Raw genomic sequence first — 23,171 nt, forward strand, 5'->3', positions numbered from 1 at the left:
CAAATACTGATGATTAAAAGGGTTAAATATTGTATATCAGTATTAGGGATAACAGATGCTGCGTTTTGCCATTATGGTTTCTTTACAGGTGACTAGCGATTGTGACCATCCAGCCCTTTCTAAGAGGGAGACAAGAAGACGAAGCAAAATAACAGAAGAAAAAGGAGGAAAAAAACACGTAGCATCCGACTTCTTGTATATATATACATCTGTATGATTCTGGCATTATGATAAATTAATACACATACCATCATCAATTATGCATATGATCATTTCTTTAATAATAAATGGATTGATACATTAGGAAAAGTGATATAAATAAAATAGAATCACTTATATCAAAGCATTGTTTTTATGTTACAGAGTTACATTGATGTCTATAACATTTATAATGCATCGTGTCCACTCCTGTGTTATGGGACTAGACAGCGAGTCATTCTTAAAACACGTAAATATGAAAACATAAAATGTTATCATTTAATATAGAGATAAAGTCCCAATAATCTACCAAAAATGCCAGCATCCGTTACAGTATTTGTGCCTATACCATCTATTTATAAACGTACCTGAATGTGGGCGAGTGCTTTAATGTATGTAAAGATCCAAACTATTTAAACGAAAGGAGAAATATATACATATACGTATGCATGTACGTTATTATATTTTATTTATATAGCGCCAAATATTTACGCAGTGCTTCTTACAACAGATATATTCAAAGGTTATGACGAGACTAGAATTGACAGACTAAGAGATACATTAGGTGGAGAGAGCCCGGCTCGTATATATATATATATATATATATATATATATAGATACCAACTTCAAATCTTGTCTGTAAGCCGGTACGGGGTCACGTAATGCAATGTTACGTGATCATGCGTAAAAGCGAGGACATGTGCAAGCAACCAGTGAGTGAATGAGAGACTGGAGGTATGTATGTATAACTGTACATATGTTAAAGTGACAGTGTATGTATAAGTGTTTGTGTGTTAGCATGAGTGTGTGCGAGAGGGAGTATGTGTTAACATAAGTATATAAGTATGTGCATTAGCATGTGTGCCCATGCTTATATGAGTTACCAGGAGTGGGGTTCTGGAGCCCATGGGGTCTCTTGGCTTTACTTGCCCCCCGGGATAGTAGGAGTCAGCCCTCTACTGCATATTAGAACCGTAACCGATATCACATAGGGAGCTCGATCGAGTCATTCCTAAGGCTTAAAGCACAAATGTATTAGTGCTATTGGAACAAGATCACTCCGGACCAACACAAGATAAACCCCTTAATTATCACTAACAACACACTGTACGGTCCGCACACACAAACCGCTCGAACGATTCTGACCGAGAACGGTCTCTGCAGTACTCCAAGCCGAGCGCCGATGCCATCGATGCAAACAGCACTCTGATCGGAGCTCTGATGACGCTATCGCGTGGTTGTGGGAGCTGTAATCAATCGCCGAGCTGATCGAGCTCGGTGGCTAGGTGGTTGGCCGAGGCAGAAAGTTGAAGTGTCGGAAGGAAAATGGGGGGCAAGAACAAACAAAGAACAAAGGGGAATGTCCGGGTAAGCGGGGAGGCGCACGTTCTCGGGTGTCTCTTTATACGGGGCTTCTGTCTGGTGGTTGGGATACTGAGTGTGGAAATAACGTGAGGTGACCCCGGTCATTAACGGAAGGGGGTGCACAATGACAAGGCCTCTGGAGTAAACACATGTCTTTATACTGACCAGTCCACTAGTCAAATGCTTCGGGGTACTTTATACCATGGCAGCGCTCCAAAGTAAATATGACATCATTGTACACGTGTTCTGGGATCTTCCTGGTTCACGTTACGTAATAGGACAGCTGATTTCCCACAACATGGAGGGTTTTTTTTACACCTCAGTATGATATATTTACTAAATGATGAGTGATAAAGTCAGGTAGTGAGTGGAAATGGTTTATACTTCAGTATGATCTGTGTGGGGGTTTGGGATGGGGAGCGCGCTGGCCATTTTTTCGGGTCATGTTTAAAGACAGACCACAACTTATGTAACAACAAACTGGTAACGTAAGGTACATCAGGGCTCGACAAACCCTTGGCGCCAGGTCGCCATGGTGATTTCAAACCACTTCCTGGCGCCCAAATTTTTGCTAGGAAAGGAGGTAAAAATCGCAGAGAGCTACCATTGTGAAGCCGGCACCCTACCCTTTCCTGCGGGGAACGACATGCATTACGTGACCCCACTGGGCACCTTATGTTGGATAGTGTGTGAATGTGTATAAGAGTGTAGTGTTAGCATGTGTGATGTTGTGTATGTTGCAGTATGGAATTAGCATGAGCGTGTATGTCAGCATATAATGTGTGTATTAGTGTATGGTATTAGCGTGTGTGTAGATGAGTGTAGAGTGTTAGTGTTTATGACCATAAGACATTAGCGTGTGTTTCTGTCACTGTATAGTGTTAGTTTGTGTTAGTAATAATTAAATGTACTAACTTAAGTCTTTATGGTGTAAAATGCCCCTTGTAATGAAGGGGTTAATTGCAGTGCAGCACGGAAGAAAAGTGTGTTTTATGTCATATTGTCCCAATAAACAAATGAAAATAAAAACATGATTTGGGAAGAAAAAAAGTTGGCTCCTAGATCCAACCAAATGTGTCGACCCCTGAGGTGCCGTATATAATAAAACAAGTCTCCGGGGTACTGAAAACTCAACCTATGTATAGAGATGCAGAGCGATTCACTCACATAAGTCAGGGACTGTAAATTGTTCTGTGAAGCGCTACTTGTTTGCCTGTTTGTACAGCTCTGCAGAATATGTTGGCGCTATATAAATCAATAATAATGATAGTATTGTTGAGCGGTACATGCCCCAACATTAAGTGGGATGTGTAACTGAGTATCTGATTCCCTTCTGTGAGTTATATATACGTTCCACATATTGCAGGGCTGCACTTTAAATGTGTCTCCCAGCTGCGTGTGAAATATATTATGTTTCTTGGTTGATGTGACCATCCCAGACAGTCTTCGCTCCCAGCTTGCATTTTAGTGAATACACCTCACAGATGGAGACCAGTTTCTTAATCCACCTGCAACTAGTAGTATCTATATGTATATGTGTGTGTGTATATATATATATATATATATATATATATATATATATATATATATATATATATATATATATATATAAGCCATTAAAAAATATACTAAAAACATAACATTAATCATCGCCAAACATAAGTATAGGTATGTATTTTATAAAAATATTCTGTTTTAGAAAGTGGTCTTATCACCATAGCAACTAATAGAATTCTCAAGTCAACAGGGGCATTCTATTGTTGCCAAGGGGATAAGACCACTTTGCATAAAATAAATAGATCTGTGGATGTTAATCAACATTGATTCTGGATTGCAGCCTTCAAGCAGCGGGAGAGCAGCGGAGCTCCTCGCCAAAGAAAGCGGGACGGTCCCTGGTTTCATCGGGTTCGGCTCATCGCAGGGAGAGCATGGCTATGTCCCTGCGATCCAAGGCGCGGAAGAGATCGACAGCCTTGTCGACGCCGACTTCCGGATGGTGCTACGTAAACTGTCCAAGAGAGATGTCACCACGAAACTAAAAGTAAGAGCTTATTGAAGTCTTATTGAATTAGTTGTCATGCTTGGCATACAGACACTTAGAGATATCACAGCGTAAGATGTGTGTAGTAAATGTATGATTACCCTTACAGGCCATGCAAGAGTTTGGTACAATGTGTAGGGAAAGAGAAATGGAAACTGTGCGGGGTGTTCTGCCGTATTGGCCCAGGATCTACTGCAAGATCTCCCTGGTATGTTATTTATGGTCTACCAATAAGCAAAAGACTGTCGCCTCTTCTTTGTCCTGACATACCTTATCCGATATATATTGTTACTTCTCAGGATCTTGACCGCAGGGTGCGAGAAGCGACGCAGCAATCCTTTGAGCAGCTGATCTTGAAAGTGAAGAAATATCTGGCTCCTCACCTGAAAAATGTGATGGGTTTCTGGCTTCTTGCTCAATGTGACACGTATTCGCCGGCCGCTAGCGCTGCCAGAGTGGCGTTCGAAGCTGCTTTCCCTTCTCACAAACAGCCGGAAGCTTTGGCGTTTTGCAAAGATGAGATTCTGAATGTGAGTATTCTCTGTATTTACTGTCAACAACCTTCAAAACCATCGTGATTTCCGAGAGTGCCCAGTGCCTAGAAGTTGTAATATTTTTAAAATTGTAATTTACCATTTGTTCCGTTTGCATAATTTATTAGATCTGCCAGCTTTTTCATGTCTGCAGGAAGAAAGAAAAAAAGTGCAGACTATCTATGCCCTAATTTATTATTATCTTTTATTTATATAGCGCCAACAATTTATGCAGCGCTTAATACAATACATAAATTCAAGGGGTCTGACAAGACGAGAATTGACAGACCAAGACAAACCGATACGTTAGGTGGAGAGAGCCCGGCTCGCAAGCTTACAATCTTGATTTGCTTCTAATGTGATTGCGTGCCAATGCCTGTGCATGCGTGCAGAAGGCACCAGGAATTATTTCATGACATGGGATGAGTAAGACGAACAGTTTTTTTCCCTGGTCATTGAAAACATTTAGCTTAATGACCTTTTTAATAAAATATATTAATCTAACAAAGTACTTGGTTATATACTACAGCTTTATTGAATTTCCATGGTTCCAAAGCAAACATATCTCCTGCTGTTGTAGAGTGCATTGAGAGCCATGTGAACAGGGTGGGTATGCATCTATATAGTGTTCCTCATGTCGGCTGGGACGATACACATTGAAGAGGTGCACACAATAGGTATACAGGCCTCAGACCGAGCTGTAATATTCCACAGAAGGGGTTTGTCTTGGCGTGGATCTATTCTCCTTAAAATGAGCGGTTGCATAAAGGTTATGATCCCAACATCTGGTGCGGTTTGGCGATCCTTAGCAAACGCTCGTAGCACCTTAACCCTTCTTGTTCTGAGTAGCGTGCAGGTCCAGTGGGTTAATCGTGAAACAATGCTGCTATTTTGCAAAATGTTAAGAAATCCTCATTCGTGGCTGGTAGAGATTTTATATTTTTACAATGTGTTTATGATGGGATAGGTCTGAAGTTGTCTGTTATAACACTCTGTACTATTGTTTGGAACACTGCTCTTTGTGGACTTTGGAGGTCTTGTCAGGAAGTTCTTCTCGGTGAGGTCTTGTTTGGTTTTTCTGGGTCAGAGTATGTTATGTTCTGGAACATCTTGACATGTCTTCTTATATAAAAATATTTATTTATATATATACACATACATTTATTTTCTCTCATGTGTTGGACTAAGATTTTATCTCATTTAATAAATCTAGTTTCATCCAATTGAAGCAGGAAGTGATTTTCTTTCTGTATTTATATTTGCTTTGTGTATTTAAGGCGATGTGTAATTATGATTTCATATATATTGTTTTTTTTTCTCTATGCAGGTTTTACTTGATCACCTGCTGAAGGAATCGGCGGACACCTTGAGCGATCCCCAGTATGTAGAGCGTTCCTCAAACCCTGTTATCTGTGCTTAGTAGTTAGTGTTATACCAGCCTACATCAGTGTAGTAGGCCATACCAGAATTAGTAAAAACTACAAAACATTGTACTTTCACATTATTGATATCAGATTTTTACTGTCAAATGTTTCCTTTATTGCAGTATATAAGAATGTATAGAACTTATTTATTATATATTCATAATAATTAACCAAACTAACATATATGAAAATGAAATAGCCCTTTTGATAATGGAAAACATAAAACATAGAATATGAGTAAATAATGTTGATAGCCTTCACGACAAAAAGCTACGATTGATGTCAAATCCTAGGAATGATGTAAATGTATCGAACTTATAATATTGAGTCCTGAGATAAATGATCCTCAATGTTGGTGTTCTTCCTAAATAAAGGTAATGTTCTACCTACACTGCTGGACTTTTATAACTAAATTATACATTGCAAATATCATTACTAGAATATTTCCTAAACAAGTCTCATAAAACATGTGTAAAACATGTCCTGATTCATATATATTGGGAAAAGCTTATTTAATTTTTTATTATTATTATTATTTATTATTATCATATTCTGTATCAATATGTGACCCAAGCTAAGGGATTGCTATATAGTCTGCATGTATTAAGTTCTTTCTTCTGAAATTCCATCCGTGTCTAAAGGACTGTTCCAGCTGAAGAAAGGGAATCCAAGTACTTCCGGGTCCTGACCTGTTCACTCTTGGCTTTGAAGAGACTAGTGTGTACGCTGCCAGACGGGGAGAAGAGTTCCCTGTGCGAGAGGATTGCGTTTCTTCTGTCACAAAACAAATTCTGGAAGTACAGCAAACATAAAACACCTAATGTGAGTTTCCAACATTCTTCCTTTAACCAAAAAAACATCACATACCCCATAATATCATCTTTTATTTATAGCGCCAACAATTTGTGTCTACATATATTCAAAAGGTATGACTAGAATTGACAGATTAAAACAAGGCGATGCATAAAATAAAAAGCGCCCTATCTGTGATCTTCTCAGTGTCTTAGTTAAAAAAAATATTGACTTGCTTTATTTCTTCCGTAGGTTCGCTCAGCCTTCTTTGAATTGCTGTCTTCCCTGTGCCAGCATCTACCCGCTGTAATAAAATCGGAAGCGTCCCGTGTGTGTCCTGCAGTCCTCCTCAGCATTGATGACAGTGATGCCGTTGTGTGTCCTGCTCTTTGGGAAGCTGTCCTTTATACCATAACAACTATCGAGGTTTGTGAGTGTGCCAATGCATTAAAGAACAATGACTGTTTTTCTGTTGGTCTTTTTAAGAGACAGTTTATATGTGACAGGGCAGTACCTTCTCTGCTGGCCAGAGTGTTTAAACCTTGCCATTTTAGGGCATGCATGTAAGTTTAGGGTGCTCACCCCTAAAACTAATAGTTGAATAATTAACTATTGGTAACTAAATAAATAACTAAAACTAATTGTTTGATATACCCCAAACGGGCATTTTTGTTATACTTCTTCATAAATAATCATGTTTCAGACCAGTTGATAACATAGGATTTAAAAGCCATAAAACCAGATAAGAACCATTCTGTCCATTTTCCTGATGTAAGGGGTTTAAACCTCTATCATACAAAGGTTTTTAGCCTGTTCTATACTCTGTTAATTAATCTTTCTCCAAACGGCTTCAACTTGTCACGGCAAGGTAAATGACTAACTTTAAGAGCACCGATACTGAAGACTCACAGTGCTCTAGCTGACACGAGTTAAAGGGACATTCGAGATGTAGTTTGTTAGTCCTTTAATATACATTCTTTTAAATGTTAAATCTAAATCAATAAATAAAACACTTTAGGAAGAAGCTGCAGCTCTCTGTCTCCTCCCACCATTTGCACCAGTGATTGGCTGCTTGCAGCAGCCAGTCAGTGGCAGGAAAGCGCTCCCATTGAAATAAATAGGATCCCTTTCTGTGGGTGTGATGAAGCTGGCTGGCGGTAAGTATATCGCGTATCGAAAGATGAGTACGAACACATCTCCTGCATGGCAAAATAGCTGGGGGTCGTGGAAAGGAGATGTTGGATATAGGAAGATTCTGTAGAAGATTCCATTCTTTCTGAAAGAAACTTCCATTTTTTAAAGGTTGTGAATGACCCTAATGATTCCACGTCCAAAAGGACTACGCTAACCCTTCAGATGCACGCAAAAGAAAAAAATAGGAAACTAAACAAATAGAGCGAATAATAAAGCACAAAGCAACTGAAATTTCCTAATCTTTTTAAATAATTGACGAAGGCGCAAGGCAGTTCCTGTAAAGCAAGGTTCACCTATCTATTCCCTCAGTTATAAATTAAGTAACACTGCAAATGTTTTTAAAAAGGAACAAACAATCCCATCATAGCGAACACGGTGTCTATAAGTTAGTCCTGGAGGAACATATGATTCAGGACACATTGCACAGAAACAGACCTTAGACCCAGTCTTATAAAGAACAAAGGCTGGCTCCTCGAACGGAGAGTTCCTAATGTGAATAAACAGACTGATAAAAACCTCAAAGGAGCCGAGATCTTGTCTATTAATTACTTAATGTCGCTCTGCCGCTCACATCTGGACTTTTTTTTTTTTTTTCACTGGGGTTTTTTCAAAGTTGAAATTAAAGCTGTCACGTTTTGCCCCAATATCAGCTCGTTTTAGGTAAATAAAGACTTTCATTTGATTTATCTTTTTTTATTGAAAACACAATGAAAAATTCATTCTGGAATTTTCTATTTTTTATTTGTTTGGCAGGATTGTTGGGATCATGTGAATGCGAAGAAAGGAGTTTTGCCAAAGCTGTGGGCTGTCCTCAGAGAAGGAGGTCGAGGGCTGGCGACTGTAATATTCCCCAATCTACTACCGTTTATTAGCAAAGTCCCACAAGGAATCGCAGACCCTCGCGTGGAGTTCTACAGCATTTTTTTTGACTCTCTGGTTCAAGGGTATGTTTTTTGTGAAATGAAGATCCAAATGCTATGTGCGTTTACTTTTAACATGGTGATGGTGATGTGTCTAATCCTCTAATGGTATGATTACAGACTATTGTAACTGTTTAGGAATGCAATCTTTCCTGAAACCGCATTGCTTTACTACGAATGATTGAGCCTGACTTCCAAATGTAGCCCTCGCTTACTTTATTGTCTCTTCATCATGTGATAATGGAGAGAAGTGAGTTCATTGGAGCCCCGAGGAAAATATTTAAGGGGAGCAAAGGAACCAAATTCTTTCTTCCCGATTCCATCCATGAGCTGTAACTGTAATTACTTGCCCCGGCCTTATTAACCATTTTTAAGAACGACGTTACAAGATCTGTAAATGTAAAAGACCTCCTCGGGCTGCGGTTTTTATGTGGTAAGGAAAATGCAGCAATGATTTATTGTTCATACAAGGAAAGATTACTATACTCCTACAGTGAGGCTTTGAAGTTGGGGTGCCCAAGAAGGCTAGCCCCCCACCATTACTACAGAGATTAACATACAGCCATGGAGTATAGCAGGTCCCTTTAAAATTGGAGAGCTCCCAGGCTTTGCTTAGTTCCATTACTGTTCTTCGTGGATTGGTGGGGTGGTTTTTTTTCAGTGGATGATGATGATGATTAATAATAATCTCCATTCTGCAGTTTATAATGTTTTAGTGGATATCAGATGTGAACCGCAGTAACAAATCTGATCATAATAACCTTTTTTACATATTTTAACAGCTTTTCCAGTGAGCGTGCCGTCGTAAGCCCTACCGAATGCTCTGCCATTGTGACCGCGTACATGGAGTGCCTGCGGTTTGCCATGCAGGAAAATGTGGGAGAAGCGGAGGAACAGGGAAAAATCCGCCAGATGCTCATCACTGACCAAGTACGGAAAACTGATTCCATCGGATTACCGTTCCAAGAGTTTGGATAATTAGTTATGAAGTGCTAGTAATTTCATATAGTTCTCAAACGCCAGCTGAGTAGTGAATTTACACAGTCTGTTTATGAACTGTCAAAACTGTGTATAAACCTTTAATGGAATATTGAGTAACTGTGGAGAAACAGCCCATTACAGCGATTTAGGAAAAGATATATTTTTCTCAGGAACTTCATCAATCTTCGGAACAGCTTTATTTTAGCTGATTGATACGAAACAAATACTTGTGCATGACTTGTATGGGATTTGCGTGCGATAGCTTTAATGCGCTGAAATGCCAGCTATATTTTGCTAATGACAAAAACTATACTGGTGAAACAAGCAAAAATGCCAAAAATGTACATTCTGAGTTACACTCTGAATACAAATCATATAGAGCAAAATAACTGTTACTATAAATAATACGTTGATGGAAGCCTTGGGCCTTCATAATGAATAATGAAGTGAGAGTCAAAACCACAGATCTCCTGGGTTTAAAACAGGGTTTAAACATTTAGGACAGGCAGACTACACACTGTGAGCCGAATACACGCACTTCTGTTGGGCTGCCAGATGAGGGTCATTTTGTTCTTTCTTTCTTTCCCTTTTTTCTTTTCTTTCTTTCTTTCTTTCTTTCTTTCTTTCTTTCTTTCTTTCTTTCTTTCAATCTTGAGACTTGAAAATTATATAAAAAAAAACCAAAAAACAAAAAAAAACCCCTTTCAAATACAAGTAAATAATAAGTAAACCCAATACCCACCCAATGCCCATTATAATGCTTTTACTGACTTGTTTTTATTTAATAATTGGTTTAAAGTGTTGCCTTGGATATGTTACATACATTCTGAAACTCTGTTTTTTCTTCTATAGCTAATTCCACTTATTGATGCTTCGTTAAAAGACCCCAAGCTTCAGAACAGTCCGTTTTTTGCCCAAGTGGAAGAAACGGTATATTCCTGGGAGACAAAAACAGAGAATAAAAGTCTCGGAGAGAACGTTTGTCGGATACACGCCTCCATATTGTCTGGATTTTGGGAGAGTCTGTCTCACGCGTGCGTGGCTAATGTTGATGTGATTGAGGCTGGAGAAAAGGATCTTGCTGGTGTTTCTGGACTTCTGCATATTCTTCGAATGCCAAGCAACTCAATAAAGACAAATAAAAAGAAAAAAGCCAAGATCCGGTTTGCGGATGAAGACGACAGCGCTAGAGACGATGTTAAACCGTCTCCCGAGGATAGTGAAGCTGTATCCAAAGTGCTGCATGAGTCCAGTATCACAAAGGAAAGAGAGCCGACCACCAGCAGCTTGAGGCAAGAAAGCCTTGAGGAATTGGTGTGCAAGTTGGCCGAGCTCAGCCTGGTGTATATTTCCGAGCAGAGATCAAGACGCCACTTGAAGTTCCTTGCTGCTCTGCTCAGGACGTTCCCCTCTGTCAGGGTCTTCCATGTCCTTTTGGAACAAAGCAGCGGTGGAGACCCCTCATGTGCAAAATATCTAGAGATGGGAATCGAGCCCCAAAGCGATAACCCGGCAGTGCAATTCCTGTATCAGACACTAACCGATTGGTTTAAGGAAGGAAGCAACGAAGACGCTGAATTCTTGGTGGATATTTTATACAGTGTCCTGTACTGCTGCGCTGACCCAGTGGACAGAAAAACTATCCTGGATGACATGACAAAGGTAGGGCTTTAATCTTCTGTTTTCTTTAAATTCATTTTTTCTTTGTAAAAAGTAATTATTGAGGTTTTGTTATTTAAAACCATACACGATAATGATTGTCCAAGGGCAGGAAGATAATCTTCATCATAGTTCACAGCTATGTATAAAGCACCTGTATATCCCAAAGGTGTTCTGTAAGTGTAGTAATGCACAGGTAGGGTCCACAAAACACAAGGTTTAAAATACTTACTGGTACAAATGTTGTTCAGGATCTTTGCAAGTAGGTAGGGAATGATAGAGCACTTTTTTCTGGGATAGAGACAGTCCAACCAAGACATGAATGAGAGCGATTTGAACCAGTTTCCACCGCCGCTTCTACTTAGCAGCTTCAAAAACACGAGCGGCTGAATTATAGGAGTCGATAACCATTTCTAAATGGCTTTTCAAAGAACATTTAGTTGGGAATGGGAGAGAGAACCGTTCAGACTGGGGTAGTCCATAGGTTAAGTGCGGCAGGTGAGAAGCGTTATAAATCACAGAGATGGAGACCCCAGTGCAGTTGCCTGATGGCTAAGATTTAGATAAAGAAAAAGGAGTCTTGGCTCTCCTAGTCCAATAAAGATTATCAGATGTATAAATTAACCCCTTCCCAGAAAAATGTTTTATCCCAGTAATAATAAAAGCTCAGCTTGCTATTCATCTTTTCTTTTGTCATTGCTTTCCCCAAACTTTGTGTGATTCGGAATAATAAGTGTTTGTGTGGTCCCCAGGCTGTCCAGCAGCTTTATTACCTTTTATACTTCTACATCGTTATTTTAATAAGGTCTGGCGCTCGTGCATGCAAAGTCTTAAAAAATATTTCCAACCCAGTGAAAAAGTGAGCCATGTGGACAGCACTCGAGAGGTCACCAAAAAAATAAAACTAAAATCTCTGACTCTCTTTATTTTGTTGTTTTCCTTTTTTAGATGGAGTTCAACTGGAGTGTTTTTCTTCACATCATTCAAAAGGTAATGATATGGTTATATGCGTGTGTGTGTGTATACATATATATATATATATATATATATATATATATATATATCAGTACGGTTTATTGGATTTTCCTTTAATGCTATTGGTTTACTGTAGCCTGTGAAATATATAGTTTGAGAAGATGGGGGGGTAGCTCCTCTGCCCCGGTGAGACCTCTATGGCTAGCATGTTTATTATGGAAGTATTCAGTAAATGTGCACAGTAAGGACTCATTTGCTGATGTGGAATCCATTCTTCTCTTGCTTTTCTTTTGGGGAGCATAAGAGGCTTTCCTCAGCACTATCATTTGGTTTAAAGGGAAAATAAACCTACAGGAGGATCTTTTAGTGAAACTCAGGATTTGCTGCTGTTGTTTCTCACGGGATTGTGTTGCTACAGCCACCAACTGGAGCGTTTGACTAGTCAGTCTAAAGTCACACTTCATATACGTTGGTGAAGGGTCTCACATTAATGATGACTGAATATACTAACAGATTAATACAAACACTTTGATGATGAGGTTTTAAACTTGGCTTTTGTATCCCCTCTCTCAGGCGTGCTCTGATTCCGTTAAACATTCCCTGGTTTGTGATTGGTTGAAGGGTGACGTTCTAGGTGACAAGCTGATCTCTCTGGCGAATGATCTTTGTACCAGCGGCCTGATGGACAAAGCTTCACAATCTGAGTCATACTGTTCAGATAAGTGGTCTCTATTGAGCTTGGTGTTGTCAGAACACGTTAAAAATGGTAAGTTAATGAGAATGCTCTTCTCTTTTGGTTGCTATACAGTCATGCAGTATATGCATTGAATTGACGTGTGCTGGAGGCATGTGCTTTGCATGCGAGGATACCCGGTGATGTCATGTCATAGAAAAATGCTTAACTTTCTCAAGGTTTTGCACCATCAGGAGCCACACAGCGGTCCTGTCTGCACATATAAAATCTGCCAGCAAGTGTGATGTATAAGTGTCTAGATAAACGCGGTCACGTTGGGAACTATATGAGAAGCTTATTTGTGTTTTTCTTTGACTGTTCTCTTACCCATACCTTGTTTTTTCCCCCCCTGTATAGAGTCTTTGATCGGCAAGGCTTACGTGGAAAGGATCATTGATGAGCTCCACTGTGCTCTGACTAAAGCCAGGGACCTCTCTGAAGCCGGAGGCATCGAACAATCTGTTTCGTTCATATGTGATGTTGCCTCCAACTTTTTCAGTTCTGTGAAGGGCTGTTTGCAGATGCCTTCAGCAGAAGATCTGCTCCTGACCATTTTCCAGCTTTGTGCTCAGGCACCAGAAACCACCCGCTTGTCAGGTACGACTACCTGACAACCGATTTTATTACATGACCCCAGCCAGCCTTATATTCTTTCTAATATTCTTTTATAAAGAGGAACCTTCACATTCCACAATTTCCAAACATAGTTTTTAGACCTATATACCTTTCTTCGGAAAGCCAGTCCATAAAACAGGTTCCAACTTTCTACATGAACTATCCTTTGCAGTCTAGTTTGTCCATAAGAGTCCCTGTTTAAAGCAACGTTGAGGTGGCCATCACTAAATGGCTGACTCGTTAGACCTGATTGTACAGTGCTTTTCCGTTGAGTTCCGAGGTTTGTTATTTACATGTATGTGTGTCTGGCTATAACAGTTTGTGGTGTATTCTATATTCTTGTACTATTCCAGAGAATTAATAGCAAATGTTTTGTATTTTTACACTAGAGTCCCTGATGGTTAAATTGCAACACACTTGGCCGGCTGGTATAAAATCACTCATCTGCCACTTGAACAGCAGACGCCAAGAAAGCACATTCTTGAGTAGGTCTGCGCAGTGGATCAAGAATCAGATCCAGGCATCACAGCTCAATGTTCAGAGGTAACACAGCCATCAGGTTCTCTTGTTCTAGGGCTTCGACGTGGAAATTATGTTTAATGAAATGATACCGTCTTCCCAATGTTCTGGGCCGCTGGTACTCTTAACAGTCCTCGTTTTATGTACCGGTTGTCATTAAGTGCCGGTTTAAGAATTCACCTTTATGGGTCCACATCCATCGTAAGTTGCCCATCGTATATATATATATATACTTCTATACTGGGGACTGGCACATGTTATGCTGTACTGTGTTATCGGTAGTAAGTGATGTCACTTATTATGGGAGCTTGTTCAAAGTATATTTGGCCATTGTTGGTTCTTCAGGTTGTTGCATGCATCATGGTCTGTTTGTTTCGTTCTACAGCCTCCAGTCTTTAATAACTGCTGTGGATCATCTACACGACAAGATATTGGAATCTAGCCCGTCTGCTGTTCACCTTCTAGCTGAGCATATGACCTTAATGACACCAGATGACGAGGAATGGCTCAAGATGCGCCAACACATCTCTATGCAGGTGTGGTACAATTCGTTCTGCAGACACACACGTAAAGTAGGTCTCCTTGAGTCATAAAGTTGGGTTATTCTCATAATGCTGGATGGAGCCATTATAAGGGACTTACCAAGTCTGTCCCTAAGGAGTAAGTAAAACATGTATGTGAGATTGATCGAAGTTGGACAGACCTCCCCCCCCCCGTGTAGTTGGCTCCATTACCTCTGGCTGTATAGATGTAGGAACCCGGGGACAGGTTATGGAACATCTAGAAGAAAACAAGCTTTCAGCCTCTTATACTGCAGCCCGCGTTCAACGGCCGTCGTATTTACAGGAGAGATACTGGGTTGCAGTCTGATTAAGATAAACGAGGTGTGGGACGTGTGCAGTTCCTTTATTGTGACATTTGTGTTCTATTACAGTGGTTGAGCAAGCCACTCTTGGAAGGACGGCTAAGCATGAATTCGGAAACATCTGGGATAGATCTTAAACCGTTGCCTAAAAATTGGCTTCCAAACCATCTCTGTACTGCCTCCCTTTTGAGCAAAATGGCTTTTCGAACACTGGAGAACAATTTACTTTTTAAAGACCAGGACATTGCACCAAAAGTAAACATTATTGGTAAGCGTTCTTCAGTGGAATGATGCGTAGTTTATCTTTCTTCGTATATCACCGTTAATAAGTTCCTCACGTGAAACTGTTCCATATTCTCTTGGCTGGGAGCCCTCTTGTCTCCTATACTTTTTTTTCCTATTTTTATTTTCTTTTTTTCCCTCTTGGAATTCCCTTTCGTCAGCGTTGGGGGCTGCCAAAACTTCATCTCAATGCTAGGAGAGAACAACTTATGTTTAGATTAAAGCCAATTAGTGTCAATTAATTGGCCAGCTGGAACGGCCCGGGAACATTGTGGATTGTTTCACCCACGCGCTAGCTAAAAAAGCTTTCCAAGCAACATAGTTCCCATCTGGTTAGTGGATGTAATGCAGTTTCAAAGTATGGATTGTGAGCGAATGAAGGTCACACAGTTGTAGAATCATACTAGGAATGAACAGACCGAGATCAGCAGTTTTCTCTGTTCCCGAACACTCAGCAGACATGTTTGCGAGCAGACACAGCCTGACCTCGTGACATAATTCGATTTGTGATGATGTATTATTTGAGGGCTGCAAGAAGGAATGCAATGACACTTTGTTGATGTGGTCATGTTGTGTTAACATCTCTAATGACAATGTGTCCTTAGGTTCCTTAACCCCTTCTTGACAAAGCCCGTACATGTACAGGCTCACAATGTGTTGGTTTTTTTAATGGGTTTAAGGACAACCCATTCTCCTTAAGGGGTTAAACTGGAAATATACCGGTAATCGGGAAACAAGCGCTAGATTATACTGACCTGATGAAGAATAGTTTTTAAAAGCATTTAGTTGAAGTTGATACCTTTTAATCTGCCAACATAGAAGAAGATGTAGAGTTAAATACGCTTTTAGGACCTGAGAGATCTCTGAATTTGTCTGATGTTCCATATCAAGAAGAGACCTCTGAGGTCGCCAAAGCTTATTTATTTTTACATATTTTTCTATCAACTTTCAATAAATGCTTCATTTTTATTTTTGCCTAGTACAGCTGTATCCATTGGTCTTATTCATCCCTGAGAAGAGAGAGGGATTCAGGTTTCTGACTGTATTTTCAGGTCGGGTATCCCTTGTACCAGGGGAGAAAAGTATAAATAATCATAATATTTCTATTATACGTGATCCTGTTTTATATTTATTGTCTAAATTTGTACAGAATGTGCTGTGGTGGAACTTTATGCAACCTTTAATTATTCTATTCTGACTTCTTTTGTTCACAAAAGGTATTTTTTTCATAAAATTATATATTTTGGAGGAAAGAAGTGAAAACCTGGCCGAGAGAATAACATATTTACTCTTGGGATATCTAATGCTAATTTTATTAAAGTGGATATCTACATTTTAATGTTTAGTATGCTAAATAAATGTTCGTAATGTGATAGTTTAATGATCTAACTCTTCTCCTTTTAATATTTATTTTTCTTTCTTTTATTTTTTTCACTTATTTTATAATCGTATTTATATTTCCCTTTCATCTTCAATGAAATATCAACCAGAAAGAAGGGAACACAGAACAAAATACTTTAATAGGCGCAAATATTTATTGTGTACTGCATATTTGATAATAAATAAATGAAATAAATAAAAAAAAAATTAAAAAAATATTAAAAAATATTGGGTTATTCGTCTTAAATTGTTTATTTTATAATGGCGGTTATTGGGTCAGGGTCATTTCAGGGCTCCCATAAGAACTTTTTTCAGGCAATAATAACAATATTTTTGATCATGGCACAATAAGAAGAAGCTATTTAAAATACTTGTTGCGTGTAAGTGTGCTCGATAATTACCCGCCGTGGTTTTCTCAGTTGCAGAAATGCTCTATTCTCTGCAGTGGTGCGAGGAGCTGGAGAGATCGCCCCCCATCATTACCGAATGCTGCCAAATGCTTCACTCGATGGACGTATCCCACGAAAAAATAAAAGACTTTAGCGCCCATTCTCCGAAACTTCTCCAGTTAGTTTTTGAAAGGTGGGTTAACCCTGTAAGTGCCAGCGCGGTGGCCAGTAACGCCCCATGTGTCTCATGAGCACTTCATATCTGTCGCTGCTGAATAACGAATTCAGCCCCAAGTTTTAAGCAGATTCTGCCTGTATTTTAGCAGTATTATTATTATGTGTAATTATGTTCAGTCTGTTCAGTAGTCACTCTAACCATCAATTATTTCCATCTATGATTTCCCCCCCCCCCCATTGTTTTTTAGGTCGAAGGAAAGTGGTGCGATTTGGTCTTTGGTTGCTAACAAATTAATTTGTCTGAAGAATGCTGGACACGATGAGCTTCAGCTACTGATCAAAAACACGGAAGAGTAGGTCATCTATTTTTATTCTCACCAGATGTTCCAGACTAGCAAATAACTCATCTTGATGCATTTATATGTTGGATTTTGAAAACAAAGAAGTTTCAACTCTCCAACTCCAACGTCACTATATATATATATATATATATATATATATATATATATATATATATATATATATATATAGATATATAGATATATAGATATATAGTAAATAAGTGAGATTTCTTGAACTATGCATCCTGCAGGGCCAGATAAAGACCCAAACAAGTCTCTGCTTTCCTTCCCACAAATTAGGCATTGGAGTCTTAGGAGGTGGATGACACTTTGGAGCTTATTTACTAAAAAGGGAAGCTCGCAGGAGATCTGCAGTTTCAGCTCCCTGATATCACATTAGGATTGAATGGCCAGTGCACTTCTGCTCCAAGAATAGATTAGAGTGCACTAAAGCATATAGAATTCTTTGTGATTAAAATATATATTAAAATATATATTATGCTGGGTCAGCTGAGTGATATTGGGGTTGCCCTTTGTAATGTATAGTGAATTCTACTGCTTTCCTGACTGATCCTGGCTGTGTTGCTCTGCCTGTTATTTGCTTTCACGTTTTGTTCCACTTTGACAGTTGCATCCATAATAAGATCCGTTCGCTACTTCTGTAGTATTGTCTAAAACCGATCTACATGGAGACATGTCCCGCTTCACTTCAATGTCACAACCTCTCAGTGCAGTATAAACGCATAGTACAGCCGTTGCATTTAAGAAGCCAAAACTCCAACTTTGCTTTGTTATTCATAAGATAAACTATTAAATTCTGTTGGATGTGGGCTGTATAAAGGGTTAAGAAATAAAACATGTGTCCTTACACATGTTCCAATGTTGGGTGCATGAAGCGCATGTAATGAAACTCGCACATTATTCTCCATAGGAATGGCAGTCTGATGTTGATTTGGTGTTATTTCTAAGAGGAGCGTCTTTGGGTCCACCTCTTACCCATATACTGGCATAATATATATAGCATTTATATATATTTATATAGCACCAACAATTTACACAGCGCTTAATACAATACATATATTCAAGGGGTCTGACAAGACGAGAATTGACAGACTAAGACAAACCGATACATTAGGTGGAAAGAGCCCGGCTCGCAAGCTTACAATCTTAATAGGTTCCATGTCACCGGCGGGTACAGAAGACGTTTCTTTCTCACCGGTCCTGTTATATCAAGATTATGTCGTGAGAAAATATTTACTTTACTATAAAGGAATCTGGGTCTTATATCAGAATTTTGGAAAAAAAAATCCTAAAAAATTAATTTCTGACTTTTTTTTTTTTTTTTTACCCCAACGGAGATACAAGGGTCAGATCCCGCTATTTGTACACCTTCTCGTCATTGATAAATAGCATTCATAATATGCTTTGTCGTATAGGATTCAACGTACTCCATAGTGATTCCGAAATCAATACAATGAATTGCACACCAGCTATTTTTATCATGCTAACAGGCTGAGTATTTACATACGGAGGGCCGTAGCGTTTTTTTGATTTATTCCGGCTGTTTTCTTATTTTCTTTACTGACATCTATTACCGCTGTAAAAATGTTGGCACTTGTGAAATGCCTTGTTGATCTTGACGTAAGTTCTTTTGAGAAAACTCAGAACACACACGCTACTATTTCTCCGAGTTCAGTGTTTTCTCCTGATTTAGGACTTTCTTTGAAGTCACAGCATCTCCTTGTTCGGCACGCGTTATAAGTGCCAGAACTGCACACAACACTTTTGACCTTATGTGCCATCGAGCTTAGTGTTTGTATCGAAAAAACATGGCTTTTTTTTTTTTGTTTTTTTTTGTTTATGTTTTATGCTTTAAAAAAGAATCTGGCCAGCCTTCCCTGTCTGTTGAAATCTGCATCTCAGTTCCAGTTTATAGGTTATCTTCTATAAAGCAGCTCCATAAAATCAATAGCTTGAAGGGGACTGAGATACACGATACAAATAAATATCTAAAATGTAAAAGTGGTCCTAGTGGCCCACCATAACGACCAGTAACAAGATACTGCTTCTGATTGGTCCGTTTCATTGAATGCTTTGCGAATCAGAGTCAGTCCTCCCTTTAAATCAATGCATTTAAATCAGCCATTGTTTTAATGTAATGCTTTCTTCTCTCTGTGAATAGTTATTTCCCGGTGACACAAGGAAACCTGCACACCATCCAGAGCTTGTCTCCGTTCTTGCGCAAGGAGGAAAAGGAAGAGCTCGTGGCGCATTGCACCGCCAGGCTCATGACCGGCCCGCCGACAGCTGTGTCCTGTATAGATGGTCAGTATTATTCCGATATGTCTTAAGCATCTGTTTATTATTTACAAGAATATCTTTTTTTTTTCCTATTAATAGAAATGTTAATGATCTGGATTATTGTCATCATCTGTATTATTATTTATTATTTTATATAGCGCCATCAAATTCCGTAGCGCTGTATAATGGGTGGACAGGACATAACAAGTAGTATGTAAATAGAACACATTGAATAGTTAGAATACCGGATAGGTGAATATACACTTTGATGAACTTTCTAGCATTCAAACTTTAACCGTATGCTATAATTCACTTCTGCTTGAGACATTCATATTAAACAATGGAATAAATACGTATTCTGCTGCAAGTATATGGGATCCAGCACTACGCCTGAGCTGGTCGCAAAGCTTTTTCCCTCGCTGTCTGATAAATCCAAAAATAATCCAATAGTGAATAACGTAGATGTCCTCGATAACGTATTACATCACGGAGGGCTTGTTTGCACGAGAGTTCTGTGTGATGACTGCAGGGGAAGACCCTCCAGTGACGGCACTGATCTACCCAGAGGCAGCTTGTAAACAGATGGGAAGCCCTGTGGACATCTAGTCTGTTTGTGAATTGAGAAAAGATGATAGATCAATCACCGTTTATTATTTTTTCTTATGTTTAATACATGCGGGCCCCTGTGTGAACCGGCTGCCGGAGAGTTGCAGGACATTGAACATGGGGAAATAATTAAATACAGTGCCAGTCTGCGCCTCATAAAAGAAAGCTTAATGTCATCGCTATGTACCTGTAATGTTCTCTTAGTTGCTGCGATATAAATGTATTTATGTGCCTCGTTCCTTCTTAGGTGGATTTGGATGCCTCGCAATGATCAATTCCTGCCTGGACTCAGAAAGCATTCCTTCCCCCGAAATACTCCTCGGCGTATTAAAAGTCATTTTATCTTGGAAGAATGATCTTGAGGATAGCTTTTTGTTTAGCTGGTGAGTAAAGCGTTGTTTTTTTTCTACACGGTCATGCAGCTTCAGTAGCATTTGTAGCAGGGAGCCCCCCAAACACTAGGGATCCTCCTGAATCAGATTGGCCTTTGCCCAAACTAACTCTGGAAGTACAAAATACCACGAGAAAGAAAGAAATGATTTTTGGCCCCATATATTCTGTCCTTTTTTCTCTTTCATGATATGGAACGTCGGAGGTGATGAGATTGTAAGGTCTGTTGTTTGTCGTCCGCAGTAATTTACAGGATGCCAGCTCACAACTTATAGGTCTCAATGTAGAAATCATCAGGTTCCTTTCTCTACTTCTGGCGCACTTACCATTGGCTTTGAGCGACACCGAGTGGGACTTCTTAATGTGTTCCATGCTGGCCTGGCTAGAGGTAAGTGATTAAAGTGGTGAACATACAATAACCGTGCGCTATACATACATACATACATACATACAGAACAGTAAAGCAAGGGAAGAAGCTTACATGGCAAGATACATTTTCCTTTTAAAGAAAGAAAAGCCAGCCAGGAATTATATTTTCCTATATATATATATATATATATATATATACCGTATATTTTTTTTTGACATTCAGACTTTTCTCATTTGGCATATAAATCTCTTGGCAGTATAAATGAAATATATAAACAAAAAAATATACACACATGGTATATAATATGTTTCTGTAAGAGGTTAAACACCATCCATCATCTTTAGCAATTATTTTACATTGGTAACATTCAATTTCATGTTTCCTTTCGCCGATAATATTGTAACAGCACAGCAGCTGCTAACTCTTCCCAGACCCCCTTACGCCAGTGTGTGCGCCATTTCCACAATTACTATCTATCTTGTTTCTGTTTACGTCGGCCCCCAAACAGTTGCGCAGGTTTTACTACATTGCCGATAACGTAAAACACCACTTGGGGGCGCTGTTTACCTTCAGTAAACTCTCAACAGTCCAAACACTGTCCCGTTGGATTAACCGCGCAGGAACAGTCCACGCGCTTGTCTGTGTTATGAAATCTGTTTAGTTCCGTTGGAAAGGAACTTGTCACTTTAACATTGTTTATCAATATAAAACAAGGCTTACATCTGCTCCTAGCCCTCAGCAAAGTCACTTTCTAGGGTTTGTGTGGATTATATTAACAGTTGTAGCGTTTATAACATTTTTAGAAACATAGAATTCCCGGCAGATAAGAACCATTCGGCCCCATCTAGTCTGCCCGTTTTTCCATGCGTTAAAGGCGCAAAACATTTAAACACATAAATAGATTTATCACATCTCTAATCTATCCACATTGAATGCCGCCTTACGAATACTATTTTCTTTTAGTAGTCCAAATGTGGGTAATGGACAAAAATGATCTTTTAATCCTGCTAAGAAATCTCTAAACTGGATGGACCGAGAGAGAAAGTTTTACATTTGGCTCAACTCCTTAAGCATAATAATGCATCCGAACCTAATCCTAATATATGGTTTTATCTGTAAATATGCACGATAAAGACTATTTAGGACAAAATATTACTGTTTTTTGCAGATTGTGATATGTTTGAAAGGATCTGCTTCACTGTGTTCTGTGTCTTTCTGCTTTTTTCTCTGTTGTCAGACGGCTTGTGAAAGCGTGGCCCTGAACCATACCCCGCTTGTTCGCCTGTTTGCCTGTACAAGCTGCAACCTGGCATCGGATCTTTCCAGCTACTTCCAAACTGTCGCTTCCACCAAACCAGACAACGTGCCAGCGACCCTTATCTCGGAATGGGACGAGTTCTTTTCGGAGGGGATCCACAGCCTACTCTTACCCATGCTGGTGAAAATAACAGGTAACGCAAGCAACTTAACTGTATCTGTATTGGTGATTGGAGCTACGGCACCCAGACCCCAAATCCCAAGCCCCCCCTGTGGCTCTACCATTTACTGGTAGTCGAATTGGATAATATACTGTACTGCAGGAGGGGCACAGAACGTTACAAACTAAATGCCACCCTGGCTGCAAGCAGTGATTCTACGTCTATAAAGCTGGGTGCTCACTTCTGTTTGCTTCAAAATTAGAATAAGTTATATATAATGGCTATAATTTTGGCAAACATTAAAGGCACCCTTAACTTTTAGGTCTAGTTTTTGTCTTTTTTTTTATTTTTTACGTAGAACAACATTGAGCGTTTGTTATTTTAATTCTTTTTTAAATAGGAACGAACCCGGCAGTACCCCACTTGCCTCGCAAACACTGCCTCTGGGCATTATGCGCAAAAGGATGCCTGTGTATGCGTTTGTGGCTGTTCGACTTTGACTTTGAGAGTTTTGGTCAAAAAAATAGAGCTTGGCTGTGGATGTCCTGAGGGTAACACAGCATTATCTGGAGGGCTGAACATTAACAAACAGAATAACGTGATTGTGATTATAATGTCCTCCCGCTGGCGGACAGAACAATCCCACGCAGACGTGAAATACAGCCTATTCAATTAAAGAACCGCCGACAGACTTAAATAATGT

The 23,171-nt window shown here is 39.4% G+C and overlaps 1 protein-coding gene across 1 annotated transcript in view; it reads left to right on the top strand.

Annotated features, from left to right (window-relative positions):
- Positions 1-1,412: 1,412 nt before the first annotated feature.
- The window catches only part of LTN1 (listerin E3 ubiquitin protein ligase 1), a 30,489-nt gene continuing 8,730 nt past the window's right edge, over positions 1,413-23,171 (top strand). The window contains exons 1-22 of the mRNA XM_053456800.1: positions 1,413-1,566; positions 3,401-3,604; positions 3,714-3,812; positions 3,904-4,134; positions 5,465-5,517; positions 6,203-6,383; positions 6,606-6,779; positions 8,301-8,491; positions 9,250-9,397; positions 10,301-11,110; positions 12,056-12,097; positions 12,656-12,848; positions 13,173-13,412; positions 13,820-13,973; positions 14,335-14,485; positions 14,884-15,082; positions 16,896-17,058; positions 17,291-17,395; positions 19,566-19,708; positions 20,538-20,673; positions 20,924-21,068; positions 22,288-22,501. Of these exons, the coding sequence (XP_053312775.1) occupies positions 1,525-1,566; positions 3,401-3,604; positions 3,714-3,812; positions 3,904-4,134; positions 5,465-5,517; positions 6,203-6,383; positions 6,606-6,779; positions 8,301-8,491; positions 9,250-9,397; positions 10,301-11,110; positions 12,056-12,097; positions 12,656-12,848; positions 13,173-13,412; positions 13,820-13,973; positions 14,335-14,485; positions 14,884-15,082; positions 16,896-17,058; positions 17,291-17,395; positions 19,566-19,708; positions 20,538-20,673; positions 20,924-21,068; positions 22,288-22,501 (4,018 nt within the window). The 5' untranslated portion in view covers positions 1,413-1,524. The remainder of the gene's footprint in view (positions 1,567-3,400; positions 3,605-3,713; positions 3,813-3,903; positions 4,135-5,464; positions 5,518-6,202; positions 6,384-6,605; positions 6,780-8,300; positions 8,492-9,249; positions 9,398-10,300; positions 11,111-12,055; positions 12,098-12,655; positions 12,849-13,172; positions 13,413-13,819; positions 13,974-14,334; positions 14,486-14,883; positions 15,083-16,895; positions 17,059-17,290; positions 17,396-19,565; positions 19,709-20,537; positions 20,674-20,923; positions 21,069-22,287; positions 22,502-23,171) is intronic.

The sequence above is a fragment of the Spea bombifrons genome, chromosome 2, assembly GCF_027358695.1.
Source record: "Spea bombifrons isolate aSpeBom1 chromosome 2, aSpeBom1.2.pri, whole genome shotgun sequence".
Lineage (NCBI taxonomy): Eukaryota > Metazoa > Chordata > Amphibia > Anura > Pelobatidae > Spea > Spea bombifrons.